Raw genomic sequence first — 12,881 nt, 5'->3', positions numbered from 1 at the left:
TCAAGTTCAAGTAAAACGACCCCTGACACACACATTTTGACCCGTGCAAAAAAAGACGTTGTATCGATAAACGAAGCACAAATAAGAAACAATAATAAAAGCAAAGAAAATAGCAACAAGATATATGCAAACATCTAACAAAGCCGAGCAAGCAGAATGACAGGTCTAATGAAAAACAAAGAGGTAGCCTACTGAGTCGGAAACAAGATCGCGATTCTTTCCTTCGCTGCACGACGCAAATCTTCTGTGACCTTTGACCAAACGTAGCTTCCACGTTCGATCACTCAGCTTAATATTTACAACAGAAAGCCGAGGGGGTGGAATACCGAGATGAACCTACAGAACTGTGCATAAATAAATATGAAACAAAAGACAATATGCTCCCCCTCTGACCGACAAAAAAGCTGGTCTGTCAACAACCCATCAAACATCTTATATTGACGGGCAGTATGCAACATTGAAGAATATTCGCATATGTCCTAGCAATTTTGAACGGGAAATCAACACAGTTCAATTATATTTAATAGCAAGTAGAACAATTTGTCTATAGAACCAAGAGCGATATATCTGTTAAATAAGACGACCACAACATCCTGAGTATATAGTTGCTTTGTGTCATTGCACACTGGCTCCTCTTGACATTTATTTCCAATTCTAAAGGTCTCAATTAAAGTCAACGAAATCGCGACCCGAGAAATTCATCATTTGTCTCAAACGGATGAAGGTGCTATGTCGGCCATTTACAACCAGCAGGGGTCGTTTCCGCTTCCGGCTTAGACGTCTGGAACTGTTAAAATTACCTCCCTTGAAAAATTGTGTACGTCTGATCTTCGAGAAAACGTCTGTAGTCATGGGAAAATTTCAAGTTCAGACTAATTTCCGATTGACCGAGTTTACACTAGAAGCTATTTAACTGATGTTAAAAGACCAGAAGCTTTCGAATTGGTTCACGGTTGACTTTGATTTCTTTTGCAAGAAAGTCTTAGTGATTAAAACAATGAATGCTTTTGATTGCTTGATATTAACCACCCTTCTCCTCACCGCCCTACCACCGTCACCACCCATGCAAGACTTCGACATAAGACATCAGATGTGTATATCAACCACGTGCATTACACAGGAATATATCTTGGTTTGAGAGCATTTTAGAACGATGAAAAGAAAGACAATCTCTATTTAATCAAGTACACTTTCTATCGTGGCCATGCCAGCGATTACTTTCGATAATGAAGTGCAAGCTCGGGTTAATCAAAATGGATTTCACCGCTGGGTGTTCTGCTTCCTACGTATACGCACCTTTTGGTGTAGGTTCAACTTGCTATGCAGTGCACTGAGATCGTTGAGGTGCACTATATATAGGCAGAGTTGACAAGAGACATCTTTTTATTGGCAGAAAGGAAGAAAACGGTTCAACAACTGGACAAAAAATGGACGTGTTTGAACCGCACCAGATAGTACATACCTCTCTCTGTCTGTCTGTCTTTCTCAGTGTGTGTCTCTCTGTTCTCTCTCTCTCTTTCTCTCCCTCTGTCTCTGTCTGTCTGTCTGTTTGTCTGTCTGTCAGTTTGTCTGTCTGTCTGTTGTCTGTCTGTCTGTCTGTCTGTCTGTCTGTCTGTCTGTCTGTTGTCTGTTGTCTGTCTGTCTGTCTGTCTGTTGTCTGTCTGTCTGTCTATTTGTTTGTCTGTCTGTTGTCTGTTTGTCTGTCTGTCTGTTGTCTGTATGTCTGTCTGTCTGTCTCTCCCCCCCTCTCTCTCTCTCTCTCTGTCTCTCTCTTTGCTGATTATTTGATTACCGTTACCTGATGGCAATGCATGTCTGTCTGTCTGTCTGTCTGTCTGTCTGTCTGTCTGTCTGTCTGTCTGTCTGTCTGTCTGTCTGTCTCTCTCTGTCTGTCTCTCTTTGCTGATTATTTGATTACCGTTACTTGATAGCAATGCATGTCTGTCTGTCTCTCTGTCTGTCTGTTGTCTGTCTGTCTGTCTGTCTCTCCCCCTCCCCCCCCCTCTCTCTCTCTCTCTCTCTCTCTCTCTCTCTCTCTGTCTTTCTCTTTGCTGATTATTTGATTACTGTTACCTGATGGCAATGCATGTCTGTCTGTCTGTCTGTCTGTCTGTCTGTCTGTCTGTCTCTCTCTCTCAGTCTCTCTCTTTCTTTGCTGATTATTTTATTACCGTTATTACCTGATGTCAATGTTTTACATTATACCCTATACGGGGTCATTTTTCTACTGGTCAAATGATATTCATACCATAATGTAATGCCGAAGGTCCAAGATTGGGCTGTCTTACATAATATGATATATCACACACACACACACACACACACACACACACACACACACACACACACACACACACACACACACACACACACACACACACGCATGTCTCCAAACCAAGTCAGGTAACTTACCGGTAGCGATACAATTCCCAAGAATATCGTATACGTGCCTACTTTACCTTAGCTTACACAATGCCAATTGGACTCTTTGTTGTTGTTTATCATTGTATTGCATTCGTAAAGAATACGTGTATGCGTGAATGACTGTTACCCACGCCAAGATGATTACCAATAGATGTTGTAGGTACTATAATATGGCGAAATAAATTCTTGTTCTCTTTTGTTCTTGTTTTCTACATGTCTGTACCTTATCTGAATGAATATAAAAAAATAAAGAATTGTAGGATATTGGAACGTGAGGTTATTGACGAAACAAAAAGTTATAATAACAAGGTTTTGTCAATATTTAAACGTTCCATGCGATTATTGAAACGCGTACGTAGTTATTGACAGAATTTTTTTTACAATAACAAGGTTTTGTCAATAATTAAACGTTCCCATAACCTATAATTCTTGGTGTTTGATTCTGAATTTTGAAACGTGAGCAATCTATTTTTTTTATATTTGTACCTTACCTGTGTGTGTTTCAGTGGCGCTGTTCTGTATCCCCATCATGGCGGCTCGCTACGTGTACCAGGTGTGGGTGTTTGGTGACGCCATGTGCAAGGCTACTGGATACCTGCAAGGTGAGGACAATACAATACGACACGACACGACACGACACGATACGATACAATACGATACGATACGATACGATACGATACGTTACGATACGATACGATACGACACGATACGATACGATACGATACGATACGATACGATACGATACGATACGATACGATACGATACGGTACAATACGTTACGATACGTTACGATACGATACGATACGATACGACACGACACGACACGACACGACACGATACGACACGACACGACACACGACACGACACGACACGACACGGTATGGTACAGTACGATACATTACGATACGATACGACACGACACGACACGACACGACACGACACGACACGACACGGTACGATACGTTACAATACGTTACGATACGATACAATGCAATGCATTACATTACACTACGTGTGCCTGCGTACGTGCGTGCGTGTGTGTATGCGTGAGAGCATCCGCGTACGTGTGTGTCTGTGTGTATGTATATGTACGTCTGTGTGTATGTCTTTTTCCCCGCCCGTCTTTACACCCCCGGTATAGGGGTGTGTATAGGATTCGGTCGATGTGTTTGTTTGTTTGTTTGTGTTTGTGTGTTTGTGTTCGCATATAGATCTCAAGAATGAACGGACCGATCGTCACCAAACTTGGTGAACAGGTTCGATACATTCCTGAGACGGTCCTTACAAAAATTGGGACCAGTCAAACACACGGTTAGGGAGTTATTGGTGGATTAAGATTCTACAAGGACTTATAGAGGGACATATTAATGGTCAAAGGGAAATAACCTTCTCAGTTGGTGGCAGTGAGAATGGTTATTTCCCTTTGACCAACGGGGGTGTTTTTCCTACCTCGGAGGAATTTCTTGTTCTATCTGCTTGCGTTTCGAGAGACGTATGCGCGTAATTGCACGTAGTGAGTGCATCGTTGAGGCTAGGTTGCGTGCAAGTTTTCACATAATCACATTTTCTGAGCGCAAAGTTAAGCACGTTAAAAGGTAAAATTATAAGTCATACAACAGTAACATCTGGTCAAACACCCACGTGGCGCTTCACCAGACAAATCGTTATTTGACGTCGTCAACATCCGCGCTTGAGCCGACCAACTGCCAACAGCCACAGCCATTTATTAACCAGAGAATGTCAGCATTCATCTTTTTCATACCGCTCTGATATGGCCCTTCGTGGTCGGCTGGGCGTTAAGCAAACAAACAAACAAACAAACAAACCCTTTTCATCCTTTTTCATGTCTCCCCTGAGGCGAAGACTTGAAAGGATAATTAATCTGCGTTCCGTACGTGCTCAGAGAGCGGCTGTTTACGCTTATTAAAAACGACACGGAAATCTGTTTATTTACAAAGTGGATCACCAGACACAAGAGAATTAATGGTCCGGCTAAAACTGTTTTGCGCTACCATTATTTTTCCTGTCATGTCGAGCTGTTTACATGAGAGTGGAGGCTTTTGATGTGGAGTGGTGATGCATGTCTGTGTGTTTGTGTGTGTGTGTGTGTGTGTGTGCGTGTGTGCGTGTGCGTGCGTGTGTGTGTGTGTGTGTGTGTGTGTGTGTGTGTGTGTGTGTGTGTGTGTGTGTGTGTGTGCGTGTGGGTGTGTGTGTGTCTGTGTGTAAGTGTTTAGGGGGGGGGGGGTGGTGAACGAGCGTGTGTTTGTAAATACGTACCTGTGTATCTATTCATCATAATGTTGCACGTTTTTCCAATGTTACGGTTACACATGGGGTGTAGAAGACGAAACCCTTTAGAATGATAAATTGATATCAAATCCGGAATCCGGGCATTTGGAGCAAGTCCCATTGCTGGCATGGGTGAAAACAATAAAGCAACGCAGAAATAATACAGGCTGTACAAGGCAACTCCTACTCTCAGATGACCAAATTAACACAGCATCTAACATTTGATTAACTTGACGTTTAAGCACTTATTTTAAGGTAATACTATTGTTGATGTATGATGTCTCTGTTCCATACCCCACACATAACTCTGTACCCTGTAGAGCAATATGAGACAGTCTTGGGTCAGGAATTTACGTCTAAGTGTAGTCGTACTCCTTGTGCAATAGAGTAAGTGAGACTTACGTGGAACCAATCTCCTGGCACCTGAGAGAATAACAAGCATTGAGTTGAGCAGGCGACTTTCATCCTCATAAAATAACGTAAGGGTTTCATTTTCTGCAAGCATTTATACCCGTAACGTATTATATTGCATATGTCGTATGTATTTATACCCGTAACGTATTCTATTGCATATGTCGTATGCATTTATACCCGTAACGTATTCTATTGCATATGTCGTATGCATTTATACCCGTAACGTATTCTATTGCATATGTCGTATGCATTTATACCCGTAACGTATTCTATTGCATATATCGTATGCATTTATACCCGTAACGTATTATATTGCATATGTCGTATGTATTTAGAGCGCTTACTTCAACACACACACGCACACACACACACACACACACACACACACACACACACACACACACACACACACACACACACACACACACGCACGCACGCACACACACACACACACACACACACACACACACACACGCACATACATACTCACACACACACGTACACACACGTACACACTTGAAGAGAAAGAAGAAGGAGAATTTAACAGCGAAAAGAATATGAAACTACATGAAACACAAAACTTCTTCTTCTTCTTCTTCTTCTTCGTCGTTCATGCGCTGAAACTCCCACGTTCACTCATATTTTTGCACGAGTGGGTTTTTACGTGTAAGACCGTTTTCACCCCGCTATCAAGGCAGCCATACGCCGCTTTCGGGGGAAACAGGTAACGATTTTTGTGTATTTCTAACGCCTGTGTTGCACGTGCAGGTATCAGCATCGTGGCCAGTGTGCTGACCATCGTGTGCATGGCCTTTGATCGCTACTTCGCTATCCGTCACCCCATGAAGAACAGGCAGATCTTCACTGTGCGGCGTGTCAAGCAGCTCATCGTCATCACCTGGCTACTGGCCGCTGTTCTCGTCATACCTCTTTTGGTTGTTCGCAGGGTAAGTAAAAATTATCAATCATAGTGAGTGTGTGTGTGTGTGTGTGTGTGTGTGTGTGTGTGTGTGTGTGTATGTGTGTGTGTGTGTGTGTGCGTGTGTGTGTGTATGTGTGTGTGTGTGTGTGTGTGTGTGTGTGTGTGTGTGTGTGTGTAATTGTTGGGGCGTGTGGTATGGGGTCAGTCATTCCATAAAGAACAGGCAGATCTTCACCGTGCGACGGGTCAAGTAACTCATCGTCATCACATGGCTTCTGGCCGCCGTTCTCTTCATTCCTCTTCTCGTTGTGCGAAGGGTGAGTACATGAAGACCTGGGATGGGGTGGGGTGGGGGGAGGGGGCGGGAGATGGGGGTGGGGGTGGGGGGTGGGTCAGCTATCCCATACAGAACAGACAGATCTTCACCTTGCGACGTGTCAAACAGCTCATCGTCATCACGTGGCTTCAGTCTGGGCGTTGTTCGTTGCCATCCCAACACTCCTTGTCGTTTGCAAAGTGAGCGTACAGTGCAGTTCATGAGCTGCCGTCATCAATGTTTTGGATCTGCAGCTAAACTGTGAGACGTTACTCAGACATCCCACGTATAGACCTATATATGTTTGGTTCTGACTCGGCTCGTATGGAAAACGCATCATGATCAGCGCAATCCTAATTATGCTTACGTTCTGCATGTTCAACAATCAAGGCTGAACGACACACACATGTTCACCCTCACAGTATTCACACATTATCACCCTCACAGTATTCACACATTATCACCCTCACAGTATTCACACATTATCACCCTCACAGTATTCACACATTATCACCCTCACAGTATTCACACATTATCACCCTCACAGTATTCACACATTATCACCCTCACAGTATTCACACATTATCACCCTCACAGTATTCACACATTATCGCCCTCACAGTATTCACACATTATCACCCTCACAGTATTCACACATTATCACCCTCACAGTATTCACACATTATCACCCTCACAGTATTCACACATTATCACCCTCACAGTATTCACACATTATCACCCTCACAGTATTCACACATTATCACCCTCACAGTATTCACACATTATCACCCTCACAGTATTCACACATTATCGCCCTCACAGTATTCACACATTATCACCCTCACAGTATTCACACATGTTCACCCTCACAGTATTCACACATTCCTGTACTTGCAGGTGGAGCGCCACAACCTTGGCATCAACCACCTGGCGCTGAACATCGTGGCCACCCAGATGCCCGAGGTGTCCCTCCAGTACTGCACCGAGGCCTGGCCGAGTGTCTACAGTCGTAAGGTCTACGATATCGTGTTCCTCTGCCTGGTCTACGTCGTGCCGGGCTCGCTCACCGTATTCCTGTACGCGCGTATCGGCACTACGTTGTGGGCCAAAGACCAGGCACTGTCCAGGCAAAACTCCTATGTTGCCAATGAGAGTAAACAGGTAAGATTCTTCAATTAGTTGGTTCCTAAATATTGATTGGCTGGTCGGAGGGTTAGTTCGTTAGTTATAGTTACCTGGCAAGCTTGCCGTATTCCTGTACGCGCGTATCGGCTCTACGTTGTGGGCAAAAAAGACCAGGCACTGTCCAGGCAAAACTCCTATGTTGCCAATGAGAGTAAACAGGTAAGATTCCTTTGCTGTTTGGTTCGTTGGGTTGTTTATTGGTTGTTTATAGTCAGTCAGTCAGTCAATCAGACAGTGAGTCAATCAGTTAATCAGTTAATCTGTCAGTCAATTAGTCATTTAGTCAGGCAGCTGGTTGGTGAGACAGTTAGTTAGTTATAGTTATTAAGTAAGTTTGTTTGCTTATTTGTTTGTTCAGTTGAGCTTAGTTCGTTGGTTAGTCAGTCAGTGAGTCAGACGGGTTAGTTAGTCAGTTAGTTAGTTAGTTAGTTAGTTATAGTTAGTTGGTTAGTTAATTTGTTAATTTGTTAATTAGTTAGTTAGTTAGTTAGTTAGTTAGTTAGTTACATGTGTGGTGAACTAAAGATCTTCGAAGGTTCAGGCACATTTTTCTTTGAGAGAGTTGGGTTGTACGACCGGGTTTCTTTTACTACAGAGCCACCTAATACATATCGGGGTACTGATGTCTTGTGCATTGGAATAACCAGGTCGATACTGTTGCGAAAAATGTAAAGCAATCGTGTATACTGGAGCCATAGAACGATGTTTTGCATATGAGGTCGTGTTCCTTCGTTCGATGTTGTCACGTCACCTACTTCCGTCTGTCCACCGTGTCTTCCTGTCCTGCGAAGAACTGTATATCAGAGTATTTAAGCAGCTTATTACCATTGCAGGTGCTGACGAGACGTCGCCTGGCGTTGATGATGATCATCCTCTCTGTTCTCTTCGCCGCCTGCTGGCTTCCCTACTACATCATCAACCTCTGCCTCAACTTTGACCCCTCCATGTCGGCTGACCTCATCCCCCTCTATCCATTCACCGTGCTGCTCGGACACTCCAACTCGGCGCAGAACCCCGTGCTGTACTGTCTCATGCACCGCGGCTTCCAGCGGATCGTGCTCCGCGTTCTGCGATGCCAGTGCAATGGGCTCTTCAGAAAGGTACATTGGAATCCCCTTTTTCAGACCCCCAATTTAAGACTCTGGCATCCTTGTCTTCTCAGGCTTTCTGTTCAGAACCTCTGTAAATGTAACCCCCATTTTAAGACCAGAATTTCTCAGAGTTCTGGAGGTCTTAAAAATGGGGGTAGAATCATATGTGTTCTACTGTGAACTGGGGCGGGGATATAGCTCAGTTGGTAGCGCGCTGGATTTGTATTCAGTTGGCCGCTGTCAGCGTGAGTTCGATCCCAGGATCGGCGGAAATTTATTTCACAGAGTCAACTTTGTGTGCAGACTCTCTTCGGTGTCCGAACCTCCCCCCGTGTACACTACATAGGGTGTGCACGTTAAAGATCCCACGATTGACAAAAGGGTCTTTCCTGGCAAAATTGCTTAGGCACAGTTGATAATTGTCTACCTATACCCGTGTGACTTGGAATAATAGGCCGTGAAAGGTAAATATGCGCCGAAATGGCTGCAATCTACTGGCCGTATAAAATTTCATCTCACACGGCATCACTGCAGAGCGCCTAGAACTGTACCCACGGAATATGGGCGATATAAGACTCATTGATTGATTGATTGATTGAACCGTGCTGCGTACACATTTTTTTTTTAAATCCGGCCCTCCCCCGATGAGGAACTACTCTGATTTACACATTTACATACATTCATACACAGGTAACACCACCAACGTACAGACAGAGAGAAAGTGGGATGTACTGGGAACAAAAAGCGTTCCCTGTCATTGCTGTAAAAAGGAGATTCATTTCTCGACAGCATACACTAAACAGCTTGATTTTACATGAGAAAGTGTCCACATTTTTGTAAACACGTTTTGTGTTCATTTTCAGGGCACACTGACCAGAGGTCAAACAGAACGGACACAGCTGCAGGGGTCAATGAGGACATCGACAGCGTCACACAGGGGCAGCAGGCACGACCCACGACCTCTCAAACGCGACCAGGTCAACGCTGTGTGACGTGTGTGAAATGACGTCAACATGTGCGTCATAACCCTACAGACTAAAAAATGACGTCAATGGTCATGCTGATTCAAAAACATCCCAAAATGTCCCCGCTAAATTGATGTCACTTTCTGAAAGAAGAGTGGACATTAAGGCGATGTGTGGCACTAAAATTAAACTTGGAGAATACATGGAATAACCTAGTTTTCTTGGTAGTTATTAAAGTGACTTATAACAATGAAATTAACAATTTGTAAATATCAATGAACACAGATTGCCGTTGCTATGGAAACGGCCACCATATTGGATTTCTAGGAAACGGTTTTACAGCGAGATCATACATCACAAATGCATGATATTTGGCACAAAGATACACATGACTTTTATCTACAATCATATAGAACGATATTTTTACTAAAGACTACTGTTGAATTTATATTAGTTTTTGTAATAAGGATTCATCCATTTCTAACCGCATATTCATTAATCCTTATTTCAAAAATTAATATGCATTCAACTGAAGTCTTTTCTCAAAAAACTCGTTCTATATGATTGTAGATAAAAGTCACATGTATCTTTGTGCCAAATATTAAGCATTTCTGATGTATGATGTTGCTGTAAAACCGTTTCCTAGAAATCCAATATGGCGCTGTTTAAGCCAGTTTCCATACCTATGTCCTGTAGTATTCACATATATTTCATTTCTTTTCATAAGTCACTTCAATAACTACCCAGAAAACTAAGTTATTCCATGTATTCTCCAAGTTTAATTTTGGTGATTTTAGTGCCTCACATCTCCTTAAGAGATTCATTCAGCGTGATGACGAAGCTCACAGGGGACTAAATCGGGAGTTTTCCCTCAAGAAATGACGTCAGTGAGCAAGCTGCGGACTCCCTTCAGCAGGTCGCAACGGAGGAAACGTAGATCTCAGTTATGTGTCCTTAAAACGTCATTGCGTTCATCACATCGTGAATGGCGTCAGGGACCATCGCAGCTGAATGAAGTCGATTGATAAAACTGAATACTGTTGACTGTGAGACTATTTCTGTATAAGTTTGTGTGCCATATGGATCTGACACAGTTCATGTCGAACGACGCTACCTATAGCATTGTTATAAGAATTCAGAACCCTCAGGCCTTTTTGTTGACAGAGAAAATCAGATAAGACGTGCTTACCGATTGTGATGCTGTTTTCATCCTGTTGTTTTTCTGTTGTCATGTCTATCCCTATTGCTAACGGAGTATACATGTTGTAAAGCATATAATGGTGGAGAGGACAATAGACGGTTTATATTTCACATAGTAAGAACAGCTTTTTTTCTCCATTTTTAGTTTCGCGAATACCGTCGAATAACATGTTGAATTTGAAGGTTTTTTTTTGTATGGGATGCTTATACTTAATTTAGCCTTACTCTACAGAATATATAATTATATGCATCTTTCAATCACATCTGTACGCTTGGTTGTATCTTTTGTAATGAGCGAATGGTCGAGAATCTCGTCTCCGGAACAATAACATGGAATATTAAGTGAGGCCAATTTACTGTTGTTGAAATTATCTGAGCCTGTCACATAATCTTTATTTTTTATTCAGATTTGACAGTTTTAGAACAGATACTGCTATCACTGTCCGATGTGACAGTGTTTATTCAGAAAAACAAACACTAGCTACCGGCACGGTTGGCCTAGTGGTAAGGCGTGCGCTCCGTGATCGGGAGGTCGTGGGTTCGAACCCCGGCCGGGTCATACCTAAGACTTTAAAATTGGCAATCTAGTGGCTGCTCCGCCTGGCGTCTGGCATTATGGGTTAGTGCTCGGACTGGTTGGTCCGGTGTCAGAATAATGTGACTGGGTGAGACATGAAGCCTGTGCTGCGACTTCTGTCTTGTGTGTTAAATGTCAAAGCAGCACCGCCCTGATATGGCCCTTCGTGGTCGGCTGGGCAATAAGCAAACAAACAAACAAAAAAACCACTAGCTGATCTTCGATTAAGTCATAGCTGGTGCTGCTGCTTTTTTGCCTAGGTCATGGTCGAACTTTAGGCCTGCGGAGAAATATCGCTGGATATTTTCTCCCTAGATTAACAGAGACAAAGAAGTGAAGTCATGCTGTATCCTCGGTTAATGTGTACATTTCTGGCGGGGAAGCATCTGTTTGTTTTAGCAGAGAAAATCTTTGATAATGGCATCATGGTATGAGAGATGTTGTGTGTTAAATTTGAGAAATATAATATGGTACATTTTGTGTTGTTTGTTATTACAGTCATTAACTTTGATGATCTGCTAAACATTGTATGTTTTTGTTACTTTTGCTTGAAGAAAACAGCAATAAATAGAAAGAATGCCGTCATTGGTCTTTTTGTGTGTGTTTTGTGTTTATTAATAGCAGTGTGTGTGTGTGTGTGTGTGTGTGTGTGTGTGTGTGTGTGTGTGTGTGTGTTTGTGCGAGCGTGCATGTGTGTGTGTGTGGGTGTGTGTGTATGTGTGTGGGTGTGTGTGTGTGTGTGTGTGTGTGTGTGTGTGTGTGTGTGTGTGTGTGTGTGTGTGTGCGTCTGCAAGCGCGAGCATATGTGTATATGTGTGTGTTTGTAGGCGTGGTCGTACGAACACTATATGCACGCGAGTGTGCGTGTTGGAATACAATGCGTGTACGCTTGTCTGCTTCTGTCCGTTTTTATGTGCATTTATCCTTCTTTGCCAGTCTCTATCACTGTTGTTGGCCTGTTTCTCTCAGACACGTTAAAATTAATATTAAAAGTCCTACGGTTTTGAGCCATTAAGGACTTGAGTGTTTGTCCGCTTTCAAAAAGAGGAAAGAAAGAAACAAAAAATAAGGAGAGGAGGGCAGGGGGTGGGGTTGAGTTGATAATGCTCTGTGGAATTTGTTAAAATGAAAAGTAGTTAAGATGTTTCTTGGTAAGAATTATAAGTCTGTGTTCTATATCTTGAATAACGGGTTTGTAAAATGATTTTTTTTTAATTCAAATCGAGTTAAAAAGTGGAACCTTTCAGGATCACCAATAAAACCAAATAGATGAGCAAGTAAGAGGAACACGAACAATAAATCTCAAAACTTTTTACAAATAAAAGGATTAAGATGTAAGCCACGAAGGCCGTGGTAATAAAAACAATATGTACAGTTTGGCGACTAGTGGGCCTTGGGTGAGGATATGTTGTCTAGAGGCTAGTCGCTAAAATCAGGAGGGATGGCGGGAGCCACTCGACCTCAAACTGAAACACGCTGATGTGATAATCTGGGCTTA

The 12,881-nt window shown here is 42.8% G+C and overlaps 1 protein-coding gene across 1 annotated transcript in view; it reads left to right on the top strand.

Moving 5' to 3' along the window:
* Positions 1–11,962, top strand: part of LOC138966090 (QRFP-like peptide receptor) — a 112,242-nt gene extending 100,280 nt beyond the window's left edge. Inside the window, exons 3-7 of the mRNA XM_070338173.1 lie at positions 2,931–3,026; positions 5,896–6,074; positions 7,263–7,526; positions 8,384–8,650; positions 9,505–11,962. Of these exons, the coding sequence (XP_070194274.1) occupies positions 2,931–3,026; positions 5,896–6,074; positions 7,263–7,526; positions 8,384–8,650; positions 9,505–9,633 (935 nt within the window). The 3' untranslated portion in view covers positions 9,634–11,962. The remainder of the gene's footprint in view (positions 1–2,930; positions 3,027–5,895; positions 6,075–7,262; positions 7,527–8,383; positions 8,651–9,504) is intronic.
* The last annotated feature ends 919 nt before the right edge of the window (positions 11,963–12,881 follow it).

Source organism: Littorina saxatilis, linkage group LG5 (assembly GCF_037325665.1).
Source record: "Littorina saxatilis isolate snail1 linkage group LG5, US_GU_Lsax_2.0, whole genome shotgun sequence".
Taxonomy (NCBI): domain Eukaryota; kingdom Metazoa; phylum Mollusca; class Gastropoda; order Littorinimorpha; family Littorinidae; genus Littorina; species Littorina saxatilis.
Note: the sequence above shows the minus strand (reverse complement) of the source record. Positions and strands in the feature narration are given on the sequence as shown.